Raw genomic sequence first — 14,928 nt, forward strand, 5'->3', positions numbered from 1 at the left:
GTGAACCTGGAAGATTGGGTGAAGATTTAAGCCCCGTCAGCGCCACTGGAGGGCTTCGTTCTAACGTAAGCATTTAATTAATGTGCTAGTATGCAATGCATACTAGCATATTATGCCACTGTTTTGCAGGTTTTTTTTTCTTTAAAGGCTGCGGTTTACTACCACTTTAAAGTGAAACTTTAGTCAGCAAATAAATACTGCTAAATCACTTCAGGCTGGCCACTTGCAGGTATAGCTATGTAAATCATTAAAAATAAGTGTCTATAACTGTTTAACCACTTGCTTACTGGGCACTTAAACCCCCCTCCTGCCCAGATCAATTTTCAGCTTTCAGCGCTGATGCACTTTGAATGAAATACAACAGTTTTCTTTTGGTGGTATTTAATCACAGCTGGGGTTTTAACTTTTTGCTAAACAAACAAAAAAAGATGGAAAAAAAAAAATCAAGTTTCATAGTTTGTTATAAAATTTAGCAAACATGTAATTGTTCTCCTTCATTGATATGCGCTGATGAGGCGACACTGATGGGCACAGATGGGCCCTAATAGGTACCATTGATAGATGGCACTGATGGGCTCTGGTAGGTGACACTCATGGGCAGCACTGTTGATGAGGCACTGATAGGTGGCACTGATGTGCACTGGCAGGTGGTACAGGTGGGCACAGATGAGCTGGCGGGAGAGCTCCTTAATCGGGACTGATGTCCCTCTGAGAGCCACCAGTGATCAGCTTTTTTTTTCTCCTCACACTATCAGCGCAAGGAGAAAAATAGGATTTTTTGTACTCAACGTAAAATCCTTTTCTCTGTAGTTCACTGACTGACAGAGCTCCTTTCTTAGACCATTGGGTTTTTACACCACCTTCAGGTGATGACTAGGCAGAACATGTTAAAATGTTATAATAAAACTAGAACTTTCTAGTTCCACCCAAGGGCGGTCCCTTAGGTAACAACCCCTCAGCCTGCTACTGCAGCCTCAGTATATCAACAAGCAGTATAACATAAAAAAAAAAAAAATAGGAGGGGAGGATGCGGTGTCAGTCGGTGAACTGCGAGTACAAAAAATCCTATTTTCTCTTACGTTCACCGACTGACACAGCTCCTTTCTTATACCATCAGGACGTCCCTGAGCAGTGCCAAAACGAGGGGTGGGAAAAAAAACAGTATAAAACCTTCATCCACCATGGCAAGTGGGAAGTAGTATAAAAACTTTACCCACAAAAACAACAGTGTGTGGGAATAACCAAGAACTTTTTTACCCACAAAAAAACAGAGTGCTCCTCAATCTGGGAGCCACTACCTCCAAACCGCCTCAGAACTTGCGGTAACAAATGCAACAGTGCATTTATTTAAAGGTACTGTGTTTTTACCAAAAACCAGGAAAAAAATGTAAGTGCAATTGCAATTACACGGCCGCCTGCAAAACTTTGCGGCCAAAACAGGCATCAGCCGATGCACCGACATCTACCTTGTAGAATTTCATAAAGGTGTGAACAGACGACCAAGTCGCTGCATACACACTTGAGCGACAGACGCTTGATGTCAGAAGGCCCAAGACGTTCCAATTGCCCTGGTGGAGTGGGCCTTGACCGGAAAGGGGGGCACCTGCACCTTCAAGGCGTAGGCCTGTACTACAATATGTCTGATCCACCTGGAAATGGTGGCCAACGAGACCGCCATGCCTTTTTTTCGGACCAGCCACCGAAAGAAACAAGGAGTCTGACTTCCGAAAGGGAGCCGTAGCCTCAGAGCCGGAACCATGTCCAGGGAATGGAGGGCCACCTCCTTAGGATGTGTCGGTTTAGGACACAGAGATGGTAACACAATGTCTTCATTGATGTGGAACGCCAAAACTACCTTCGGCAGAAAAGAAGGTTGTGGACGCAACACCACCTTATCCTTGTGGATAACCAGATAGGGCGACTTGCAAGACAAAGCTGCCAGTTCCAAAACCCTCCTGGCCACTAGAAAGACCACTTTCTGGGAATGGTGGCTTCTGAAGCGCCAATAACACCAGGTTCAGATCCCACGGGGGTAACGGTGGACGCACCGGAGGAACCACATGTCGGACCCCTTGAACAAAAGTGCTCACTAGAGAGTGAGACGCCAGGGGTTCGCTGAAAGAAGACAGCCAAAGATATTTGTCTTTTAATGGTGCTTAAAGCCAATTTCTGGTCTACCCCTTGCTGTAGAAACAGCAGGATCCTGAATATAGAAAAGGAGCGCGGGCGCCATCCTTTCTTCACACACACGGAGATGTAGGCCTTCCAGGTACGATGATATATTTTCCTAGAAGATTTCCGTGCTCTCAGCATAGTTGAAATCACCGAGTCTGAAAGACCCCGGTTTCTCAACACCTGGCTCTCAATAGCCATGCCGTTAAAACCAGCAAATGATAAAGCAGGATGGAGAACCGGACCTTGAGACAGCAGATCCTCTCGTAACGGCAGTCGCCATGGGGCGTCCGCCACCAGGCGCACTAGGTCTGCGTACCAGGGAAGCCGTGGCCAATCTGGGGTGGTAACAGTTTCAGCGGAGGAAAGGCATAGATCAGCAGGTACAGATCCCACGGAGCCAACAGCGTGTCCAACGCGTCTGTCCAAGGATCTCTTGTCCTGGACATGAATCTCGGCACCTTCAAATTGAGACGGGAGGCCAGGAGATCCACATCTGGTGTGCCCCATCGCAGGCAAAGTAGCCTGAATACCACCGGATGCAATGCCCATTCTCCTGGGTCCAGCATCTGGCGACTTAGGTAGTCCGCCTGCCAGTTCTCCACTCCCAGGATGTAAATGGCCAATACATGTCGCTCTGCCCACTAAAGGATGTGAGCGACCTCCCATGCGGTGAAAAATCGGGGTGAAGGGACCATTCCCCGGGAACAACTGGCAGACAGTCCGTCTGCCAGTTCTCTAACCCTGGAATGAAGTTTGCCGAAATGCATGTTTTTCTGCCCAGATTAGGATATGGTGTACCTCCCCCTGGGCTGCCTGACGACTTCTGGTGCCCCCTCAGTGATCGATATAAGCCACTGCTGTGGCATTGTCGGATTGAATCCTGACAGAATTCTGCAACCTGAAGCTCTAGGCCCTTAGGGCTAGATGTGCTGCCCGAATTTCTAGAATGTTGATGGGCAAGGTCTTTTCAGTTCTGGACCATTTAACTTGGACATACACTTCTTCCAGGACTGCTCCCCAACCTGAAAGGCTGGCATCTGTTACCACCTTCCAGGTAACCGGTAAGAAGGATTTCCCCTTCTGCAGATTCTCGAATATCCTCCGCCAACTGAGGCTCTGGCGTACTTTTGGCGATAAACGCATTGGAAAATCTAGTGCCTGAATCTTCTTGTCCCAGGCCGATAGGATACTGTTTTGCAGCAGTCTCGAATGAAACTGAGCATAGGGAACTGCTTTGAATGAAGCCACCATATTCCCCAACAACCTCATACAAAGGCGAATGGAAGGACCCTTCTTTGCCCTGACCCCTTGGACCAGCTCCTTTATGGCGCTGATCTTTGCCTGGGGTAAAAACACCTTCTTCTGGGCTGTATCTATGACCAGACTCAAGTACTCTAATCTTATTACTGGTTTTAAAGATTTCTCTAGGTTGATGACCCAACCTAGGTATTTCAGGTAATTGACTGTGGTGACCACGCTTTGGTCCAAGCGGACTAACGACCAGTCTATTAAGAGCAGGTATGCCATTATTGTTATACCTTGAGTCCTTAATCTGGCCAGGGGAAGGACCAGAAGTTTTGTAAACACCTGAGTTGCAGTAGCTAGACCGAAAGACAAGGCTACAAACTGAAAATGAAGTCCTTCTGCTACGAAACGCAGATACTTCTGGTGAGCGGGGAAAATAGGTATATGCAGGTATGCATCCTTTATGTCGATTGATGCCAGAAGCTCTCCCCTTTGTAGGATGAAGACAAATGATCGGTTTAATTCCGTGCGAAAAGAGCGAATCGTCAGGAATCTATTTAGATCTTTGAGATCTAGAATGGACCCGACATCCCCATTTAGTTTTGGTACCGTGAAAAAGTTTGAATGAAACCCTGACCCCTACTCTTCCACAGGAACCACCATGACCTTTTGTGACAAAAGTCGGTCTAATGCTAGAAAGAGAGACTTCTTTTTCTCTGGAACTTTGGGGACATTTGACCTGGGGAAGTGAGGAGATGGGAATTCTCTGAACTCTAGTTTGTAACCTAGAGCTATTGTGGAGACCACCCATCTGTCCCAAAATTCTTCCTGCTAGAACTTTGAGAAATTCAGAAGTCTTCCCCCACTCGAACGAGCATGGGTGCCCCTTTATAAAGAGGATTTAGCGTTCTGTCTTGCGGGTTTCCTCGCCCAGGACTTTGTCACTGGGGTTAACCCTGAGGTATACCTCTTGAACCTGACGGTGGAAGCAGTCATGACTGCCTGGAGGCTGATGCCCCTGGCACTGGAGCCAGTTTAAATGAGGGACGTTTACTCTTTTTCTTAACTGGCGAAAGGGTACCAGTACTTTTCCCACAATATTTTTTGGATATATTTGTCCAAGTCCTCCCCAAACAGCTTTTCACCACAAAAAGGAAAACCAGCCATGAGCTTCTTGAATGGCACTTCGGCTGACCAACCTTTTTCAACGAAGATTCTACACATATGTACCAAACCAAACGTAAGGCGAGAGGTTTGAAGAATAGAATCTCCGACTCTGTATGACAATCACCAAGTAGCTCACTAGCTTACTAATCCCCTGCAGTTAATAATTAACAGTGACAGATCACCACTTAATGGAATGAACAGGTTGCTTATATTGTAAAAACTTAAAAAAAAAACTGCGCTAAAGAACATTAAAAAAAAAAGTAATTAAAATTAAAGCAGCAATTCTATGTGCAACACAAACAATACTGGAAAAATTGTGAAAATCGCACTTAATAAATAGCAAATCAAGAATCAATAAGGGAATAAAGTGCAAACACTCAATATCCACAAAGTATAATGAATAAAAAAAAAAAAAAAAAAAACACACACTTAATCAAATGGTATATATGATCTAAAAGTAGTGCAAAGTGCATCATTTTCCATAATAGTGATGTGTGAAAACCGATCTTCATGATCTAAAAAATACAAAAATTTACAGATTGTCCGCAATAGTGAAAAGTGAAGTAAACGAGCTTAATGGTGACATAATCCATCCTCCATCAGACCCTTTCACACCACACCGCTGATAGCGTCGGCGGTAAAACGCCGCTATTTTTAGCGGCGTTTTACCGCCGGATTTGCGGCGCATTTCGGCCACTAGCGGGGCGCTTTTACCCCCCGCTAGCGGCCGCGAAAGGGTTAAAACCGCCGGCAATATGCCGCAATAGCGGCGTTTTGCCGGCGGCATTACAGCGCTGCCCCATTGATTTCAATGGGCAGCAGCGGTGGAGGAGCGGTAAACACACCGCTCCAAAGAAGCTGCTGGCAGGACTTTTTTCTGACGTCCTGCCAGCGCACCGCTGTAGTGTGAAAGCCCTCGGGGCTTTCACACTACACACAATGGTGCAGCTTCTTTAGGGCGTTTTGCAGGCGCTATTTCTAACGCTATAGCGCCTACAAAACGCCCTGGTGTGAAAGGGGTCTCACCAAACACACTGTGCATCCACCCCCAGCTGTAGAGGCTGCTTACCAGCTCCTGGTGACCCTTTATTACTGGGGGTCAATGTACACCTGTGGCTTAACACCCAGCCAGGGCCTTTGTCCACATCTCAGCACCGCAAAGCTCCCTCTCACAGTCTGAGCTCAGCTGTACAGTTGACTCTCTGCACACCACTTCCTTTTTTTGAAAACGGTGTGCAGAGTCTCAACTGTACAGCTGAGCTCATATTGAGAGAGAGATGCAAAAAAAAAAGGAGTCAGCAGGGTGTATTGTAGTACTCATGTATGAACATGTAAGGAGCATGATGACGGGAGGAGAAAGAGTAATACGGGATACGAGAAACAGGAAGTTTCATCCACACATCCAGTCCAGTGCCATTTTAGCTTCCAGAAAAATACACCAGTGAAGGCCTCCTATCTCCCTTTGATACACAAATTCTTTGTGGAGCAGTGCTGAAACACGGACAAAGGAGTTGGGTGTTAAAACCACAGGTTTACATTGAGCCCCTTGATAAGGAGTCACCAGGAGCCTTGCGGAGCAGTGCTGAGATGCAAAGGCCCCGGCTGGGTGTTAAACCACAGGTGTACATTGACCCCCTATAACAAGGGGTCACCAGGAGCTGGTAAGCAGCCTCTACAGCTGGTGGTGGATGCACAGTGTGTTTGATGATGGAAGATGGATTATGTCACCATAATGGTTTACTTAAATTATCACTATTGTAGACAATCTTTGCATTTTTTTAGATCATTAAGATCATTTTTCACACATCATCACCATTGTGGAAAATGATGCACTTTGCACTCCTCTTAGATCATATATACCCCATTGATTAAGAGCGATTAATTCCTTATACCTTATGTATAATATATATTAAGGGTGTTTGCACTTTATTCTCTTATCGATTCTTGATTTACCTATATTGTAAGCTACACTTAAAAGAAAATCTGTAACAAGAAACACAAAGCTGCCATCCTTTTGTACATAATGGTTGTCTGAGCTTCTCTGGTGTAAGGCCTGGTCCACACTACTGCAGGTATCGCAGAGATCCCTGCACCCAAAACTCGCTACTGTTTAAAAACGTGCAGGGCTGCCATTCATTCTTAAATGGCACCCCCATGTATCTCAAACCGCAGCACATTTGTGGGTGCGGGGACTGCAGGGAAATCACATGGTGCTAAAGCTAGTTTAGCTGACAGTTCCTGCAGTAACAGTTTTTAGCATTGCAAGCACAAAATTCACCAGTTTTGTTCCAGGGCATTCCGCTAAGGCAGGGGTCTTGAATTAACATTTATGTAGGGGACAGAGAGTGAGAGTCTTTCCATATTAATAAGGCAGGTAATCACCCACTTGTTAAGATAAACTTGATCAGCTCCCGCCCCTCAGTCCCGATCTGCAGCTCCTCCCGCCCCCTAGGGGGATGACAACGGTGGCCAGGCGGGAAGCCCGGGGACAGGACACCCAGCAGTGGCATTGCAGCAGTCCAGGCAGGACTGCCAATCAATCCAGTTCTGGACCACAGGCTGCCATTTAGTGAACGCTGCTCTAAGGCCTTGTTCACATGGGAGTATTACACCTGTGCAAGGGCTATGTTTTCCCAGACAAGCTCCCAATTTGACAGCTATGTGGGAGCATGGCCTCAAACAGGCAGTGTGCGTTTGAGACCATGCACCCTTACAGCTGTAATTTTGGGAGCAGTGGCTGTGTCCATGCAGCCCCTGTGTCCCAGTTGACATAAATGGGACTGCCTTTGTCTGGGGATGCACAGGTATTCCGTGCATACCTGCAAACAAACACGGCCCTCGTAGAGGGTGCATGCTGTAGTACACCTGTGTGAATGAGGCCTAATAACGAATCATGAAGAAAAAACAAAAGCAGATTTGTTCAAAATCTTTTTTATTTACTATAAAGACAAAAACACCAAAATAGGTACAAATTATACTATAAAATCGGTTCATGGGTTAAAAACCTTTAATAATTAAAATATCTTGATATATTTAAAATAACAAAGGATACAATTAAGCCAATTTTTTCTTAACCCAGAGATTTCCGCAACAATTGCTTGCACAGTTAAAGGTGCTAAAGAGAAATTAGCCCTTGAGCCCTGGAAGTCTTAGGAATCAATCTTACAGCAAGTATAGTCTCATTGTGAAAAGTCAACTTTGGTAGAAGAAGAAAAAAAAAAAAAAACACTATAGGACACCTGAGGTAGTAGAGACTGAAATAAAACAAGCAGTAGCCGTTATTTACAACTTAACAAGTACCAAATAACATTAAGAATGTCACAAAAATAATTATACAATTACGATTTTCAGTCCAGCTTTGATCCAAAGAAAATAAGATTATATCACAATCTGCATAAAAATAGGACAGCACAATTGCCAGCAAGCAGGGCCAGTGGAGGACAAACTCCTAAGTGGAAGCAAGACTTAGGAATTTGAAATGTGGAAAGGACAGGAATCTAGAGAGAGTAATACTGATTAGCTGAGGTTCATTTATGCATAGGGAGAAAAAAAAAAAAAGCAATAGAACAGCCAACAATCTTCCAGTATATAAAATCCAACAGAGTGTTATCAGTAGCAAGGGGAACGTGCAGCTAATGAATATTTAAGACTTCAAGAAAAATAATTATATGCCATAGCATAGCTGTCAAGTAAAATACAGTTAGAGCTACTTAATTTCACATTACGGAATATAATTTAACTCTTTGGAATATGCTTGTCTGTCACGCACACGAAAAAAAAAAAAAAAAAAAAAAAAAAAAAAAAAAAAAGAAGAAGAGGAATGTCCAAATTTGTAAAATTCACATTTGAATACAGTTCAGCATGCATTTCTGTACTATCTAAAACAAACCTTCCAGATCCATACAAAGTACATTTGCTGAAATGTACAATAGCTTATCAAGTTGATCCTGAGAGTCAGAATAACCTTTTTTATTAGTTTTCATTGTGCAACAACCCCAACCGGCTTCCAAGGAGTTAAAAAAAAAAAGTGATTGAAATTTTAACCATAGAAGAAAAAAATAAAAAAATAAAAAGACAAAGAACAAAGCAAAAGAGCTGCCATCTTCCTTCTATTTTACATGCATTAAAAGACAAGAGAATAAAAATATGACAGTATATTAACCTGTTAAGTCAGTATTTCACCAACCAGATAGACACAGATAGTGCTTGGCTCATTTAGGGCTCAATGACACGGTTGGGGCACATTTGTTCTGTCCAAGCTATATAGCCAAGTAAAGCTACAGCAGGCTGGACTTGCATCAGATCTACATCACCTTGATACATCTCATAACATAAGGTGAGGCAATGAGATCAACAAGTCTGTAAAATAGTAATCGTGTACCTGATCCACAGGGTTCTGAATTAGCAGTGCCTTATATACATATAGCCTTCAATGTTAAAAGGAACCTTTAGAGAAAAACCCATGGAGGCCACCAGTGCTTAGTTCTTTAAATTCTAGTTACCAGGGTGTCCTGCTGTTCTTCTTGCCTGAATACTTTCCATCAATAAATGGGGACAATCATGCAGATAAGGATTTAACTCTGACTTCCAGACCTGCATACTTGCTCCTGGATTAAAAAACTTAAGCCTCACATGAGCGCACACCCATTCCAGGGCTGTTTTTGCCTGCAGAGGGATTCAAAGGAGAATCCCATTTGACAGCTGTACAGGTGTGGATGCACAGCCCCGAATGCAGACAGTATGCATTTGTGGCCATGCACCCAGACCCATACGCCTGCCAAAATGGGAGCAAAGGCTGTCCGTGCAGCCGCTGCATCCCAATTGACATGAATGGGACTGCCTGCATGGGGATTCACAGAACACCTGTGCAGACAAACAGCCCTTTCTTTGCATGGGTGTATACTGTAGTGTAGGCCTTAAAGTAATGACAAAGAGGGGCAACATTGGAGCCACTGACATGCAAAGGGCCAATGTGGTGTGTTGCAGTCAAGATGTGTTGTTCAAAATGTATGGCATCGCAGCATACCAAATTTTAGCTACGATGATCCATTGGGCATGGGCCCTAAAACATGTTAAGTAATAATTGCAATCTACAAAAGTGGTGCTTTTAGGATGGTTAGCTTATGATACCCCACAGTATTGTAAAACACAATACATGAATATTGGGGAGTTCTGGTAATGCGGGGGGAGTACAAACATCCCTACACTTTCAAAAGGATAGGTTCACCTTTATAAAATAAAAATAAAAAATTTAAATGCACATTTATTGCAGATAAAAAAATGCATTTATTATTTTTTCTTCACAGGAGCCTGTAAAGCATTGCACGCAGAATCACAGGCTCCTGAAAACTGTCATTCAGTAACTGCCTTCTCATATTGGAGGCAAGGGCAGACCGCTACACTGACAAGAAGCATGAACCATGAACTACATAGAGCACTCATCAGTGATCTGGTAGTTCACCAAGAACTACAAGTTGTCAGCCACAAAAGCCGATAGTCAGTAGTTGTAGTTCATGGATTCACAATCAGTCATGTGGGTGGGGACAGCAGGTGCAAGGAGAAGATGGGGGGGGGGGGGGGGGGGGGAGCAGGCAAGTGCTGTAGATGTTAAAATATGGGTGTAACATGTTCATAAAAATGAACTTATCCTTTAATACTACTGCATCAATGGATGATCACAGGACAGGACATTTTGTCAAGGTTCGTCAATGTCATGGCATATAGCCTAAAAAGTGTACCTACATCAACAACCCTGTAGTACTGGGGATAATTTTTTTTGCAGATGCAGATAATGCATTCCAAAATGGCAGTGGCTGCAGGGATTGAAAAGTAAACATTTTAGGAGCAAGTCAATCCAATCCTAAAAACTCAGCAGGTAAGGAGTCAGAGAACAACGGACAACAGTAAAACAAGCTTAAAGGTAGCTGCCTGCTGGCATGTATAATGACACTGACCATCTTCCTCCTAGGATTAGGCATGCCTGAGGTGGGAACACAATATGATCAGCAGGTTTAAGAGCCCCAGGAGCAGCAAATATCTTAAAACTATTGGGGTATAGCAGATCTTCAAGTAGCTTTTTTTGTGCTTCTGCTATAAACATTGCATATGAGCCAGTTCCAATCCATGATGTACGATAGAAGGAAAATCGCAGGGTCAGCAGACAGACAGTGAGAGTGGTCAAGTTACAGTCTTCTTGATTTGGTTTGAAATAGAACTATACTTCAAAATACTTTTAGTAGAAAAATATTAAACCTGAATATTCCAGACAAAGAACAACATTTTCACTTCTCAGACATTACTGATCGGGAGAACAGACTGAGAAATCAACACACAATACCTTACCAAAATAAAAAACTAACAGTGAGTGGTCAGGTACAATGCTTGAGTGATCTGGAACTGAATGGATTAAAATCAGTCATTTACCTTTTATTGTTCGCTGCAATGAAAAAAAGCTGATTATTTTTTTTTTTTTTAAAGGATATGTACACTTATCTTTAGAGCCCCCTGAATCTGACCTTTTGGCAAATTACATATACTAGCCAGTGTCAACATTTGCAGATACTCTTTCAACTGAAATCAATAACTGCAAGGTGCATGTTTGGGGGTCTGAAGCCCACATAGTGATCATCAGAACCCCATGGTTAAGGTATATGCCATTTTTAAATAGGAGGGGGTGCTTTGAGGGACAGTCCAACTTCATTCAAACTGGTTACTGAAGCTTTGCATGGTTGCTGACCAATTTGAATTACATACTCCTAGATTGTAAGCTCTAACAAGCAGGGCCCTCTTATGCCTCCTGCATGGAATTGTATTGTAACTTTACTGTCTGCCCTCATGTTGTAAAGCGCTGCGCAAACTGCTGGCACTATATAACAAATCCTTTATAATAATATTCAGCTCAAAAGGCACCCACCTTAAATTGAAACACTAGATTGAGTGGAGATTACCTGTAACATTTAAAGCGGAGGTCCACCCTAAAGTGGACCTCCGCTCATCGGAACCCTCCCCCCCTCCAGTGCCACAATCGGCACCTTTCAGGGGGGAGGGGGGTGCAGATACCTGTACAGTACAGGTATTCTGCACCCACTTCCGGGATATCTCTCTGCGGAAAGGGGCGTAACGTACGCCCCTTTCCGCAAGTGCCCGCCCCTTCCCGCAAGTGCCCCGCTGCCTGCTGGGAAACACACAGATCCCAGAGGCAGCGGGGAGCGTCCTTATTGCGCAGCGCGATTCGCGCATGCGCAGTAGGGAACCGGGAAATGAAGCCGAAAGGCTCCATTTCCTGATTCCCATACCCAAGATGGCGGCGGCAGGACCCGACAGGCGACCTAGAGATCGGCTTCGGGTGCCGACATCGCGGGCGCGCTGGACAGGTAAGTGTCACTATTTTAAAAGTCAGCAGCTGCAGTATTTGTAGCTGCTGGCTTTTAAAAAAAAAAAAAAAAAATTAAAAATGCGGAGTCCCGGCGGACTCCCTCTTTAAGCTACCTTGGCAAAAGCCTTAGGCAGAAGTTCACTAATGGGTCCAGAATAAAATCTTGTGGTCCCAAGATAAACAGAAAACCTATTCATCTGGCTTCCACTATTCCCACAATGACTGTTGGGACCCCCCTCGGGGAAAAAAAAAAAAAAAGTACGTTAACATCTGCATAGCTATCATTTTGTTTTAGAATTGTAATTATTACCTTCTTTACCATCCCTAAAATTCTCTTTTCTGCATACCAGAGGAAATAAAGATTGTAACACAAATTAAGATACTATTGAGAAATGAGTGGCCAATAACATTTGTTTTTGGTTGAAAAGACCGACATACAATTGCAGAGGAGAACTGGTTGTACATGTGACTGATCTGGTCAGCTGGTGGCCAACGTTGACAGTGCATGTACAGAGATATATTGTGAGGCTATACTTACTGTCTTACCCAGACACTCACTAAAAAAGAGTTGCAGGAGTTGCACGATTCTGAATAAAAATGAGAATTACAATATTTTAGCTTAGAATAAAGATCACGATTCCCGCAGCGTAACATCTTCCACATTAAAACCAAAAAAATTGTGCTACCTTTACTTCTCTCTTTTATGGAAGTGTATTTTTTTCCCCCAAAAAAAAAAACATGTTTTGAAAGACCGCTGCGCAAATACAGTGACAAAATATTGAAACATCCACCATTTTATTCTCTAGGAGATATATATATATATAGATATATCTATAATGTTTGGGGGTTCCAAGTAATTTTCTAGCAAAAATATGTCTTAACTTGTAAGCAACAAATGTCAGAAAAAGGTTTGGTCTTTAAGTGGGTAAACAGCCCTCATTTATTGACCAAAGTTCATTCCTTTAGCTAAAAGAACAGAGATACATTGTATATCTTTTCTCCCTCTCTCTCTCTCCAGTGAGAAATGTTGATAAACATTTGACACTTTGACAGCTTGGCTCTGCACTGTTTACATAGAATCGTGGAAACAGCTGATTAGCATCGTGAGGGTGGTTGATTTGTGATCTTTTAACGATTAATTGTGCAGCTCTATGCAGGAGCTATGCCCCAATCGTCCTTTTTAAAAGTCAATGATTAAAGCCTGCTCACTAATGGAAAACTGAAGGCCATCAATTTCCAGGATATGAGCTTGGCCTTGCAATGACAGGCACAGGCATGGCCAACTGCATCCTGTTCTGTTGCTGGATACAAATACCCACAAAAGCAAAGTCCAATTCTACATGTGTACATATCCTTATATAACCATATTTAATCAGAGGTTGATAGAATGACCAGAAGACCAATTCCATCAGATCCAGATCAGTCATTGTCTTAAAAAGGAAAAAGCTTTTGGGTACAAGTTGCCCAAAAATTTGAATACATACATACATACATACATACATACATACATACATACACACACACACACACACACGACAGAATCCTCTAAATGAAGAAAAGCGGCAACAAAAAGGTTGGTTCTGTGTGGTACAGCTGTGGTAAAATACAGTGTAGTCAGTATTTACACATTGCAATAATCTCTATGGCCATGTATACTGCAATCAGACAAATACACTAAATTACAGGCTCTGCCCCGCATTGCCGTCATGACTCCTCTCAGTGGAAGCTTCAGAAAGCTGTAGATGTTTTAAATAGATGCCAGAAGTCATGGCCCACAAAGTAACGTTCATGCAAATTTCACTAAAATTACAAAGCACACACCAAGATGTGTTTTATATATAATAAATAAAAAGATACAATTAAAAGTCAAAAAGGAGCAGTATCTCTTTCTCATTTCGATTTTTGGAAAGAAATCTCCCACAAGGCACACATTTTGTCTCATCTTTTAAGTCCTCCTTGTTCTGAAGCTGTTCCAGGTATGAAGTGGTCATGCACAGGGCAGGGAGGGACAAACATTACACACATGTACAGTATGGCAGAGACAGGACATGCAGCTATAGAGGAACAGAGTTCCCTGTCTCTATCTCAGTAGCAATCTTCAAATGGTCTACTGTAGAGAATGCTTCTACCACTTTGTTCTAAAGACCGGGTGTTTCAGTAACTCTCTTGATGGTGGCCGGTCTTGAGGCTGAAGTTCCAGACATCGAAGAGTGACATCGCGTAAGCCTGGAGACAGATGTGGAGGGATTGACGGGGCCGTTGTTGCACTTGCAATCTAAATGTGAAAAGAAAATAAAAAAATATATAAGGAGTAGTTTTGATGCAGCACTGGAGAGGCCAAAGATATGGTCAGGGTCTTAGTAAAAAAAAAAAAAAAAAAAATATTTTGATTGCAGGTTATGAATTATTTGCTCATCAAGCCCTGATGAGTACTTTAGTTTTGTGTTACAGTTCATGCAAAAATGCCTGTTTGCTTATAACCACTTGCCAACCACAATACGTACCGTATATATAAATTGCGGTTTGCAGGTGGTTTACTGGGATGATGGCTGAAGTTATTAGCCATAACCCTGGTATGTTTTTTTTTTTTTTTTCAGCCAGCGGCTGGCTCTCTAATAAATAGCAGTCAGAGCAGCTCATTAGCTGTTGGATTGCTTTCAAAATGTGATGGAGGGGACATCCCCCTCCATTCCTCCTGCCGCTCGCAGGTCGTTCTCAGGCTTACCGTTTTTACCGGCGTGCACGAGAAACTGACCTTGCTGCCGGGTGGTCACAGAGGCAAATAGAGACGAGATTGCCTCCGATTGCCTCTATGGCCTTAGAGGACCGGAGTGACGTCATGACATTTGCGATCTAGGGCGGAAGTAAACAATTTAAGCAAAATATCCAATTTTTTTTGATCTTTTGCTTTTGAAAAAGTTCAAAGCCGAGATCTGGGGTCTTTACGACCCTTGATCTCTGCACAG

At 43.2% G+C, this 14,928-nt stretch overlaps 1 protein-coding gene across 2 annotated transcripts in view; it reads right to left on the reverse strand.

The window, feature by feature from the left end:
* Window positions 1–7,502: 7,502 nt before the first annotated feature.
* Window positions 7,503–14,928, reverse strand: part of MAP3K1 (mitogen-activated protein kinase kinase kinase 1) — a 116,967-nt gene continuing 109,541 nt past the window's right edge. For both annotated transcript variants that reach the window (XM_077462701.1, XM_077462702.1), the window contains exon 20: window positions 7,503–14,237. In XM_077462701.1, the coding sequence (XP_077318827.1) occupies window positions 14,088–14,237 (150 nt within the window). In that variant the 3' untranslated portion in view covers window positions 7,503–14,087. The remainder of the gene's footprint in view (window positions 14,238–14,928) is intronic.

This window comes from Lithobates pipiens, unplaced genomic scaffold (genome assembly GCF_037356315.1).
Source record: "Lithobates pipiens isolate NorthernLeopardFrog02 unplaced genomic scaffold, aLitPip1_a1.2 Scaffold_3, whole genome shotgun sequence".
Lineage (NCBI taxonomy): Eukaryota > Metazoa > Chordata > Amphibia > Anura > Ranidae > Lithobates > Lithobates pipiens.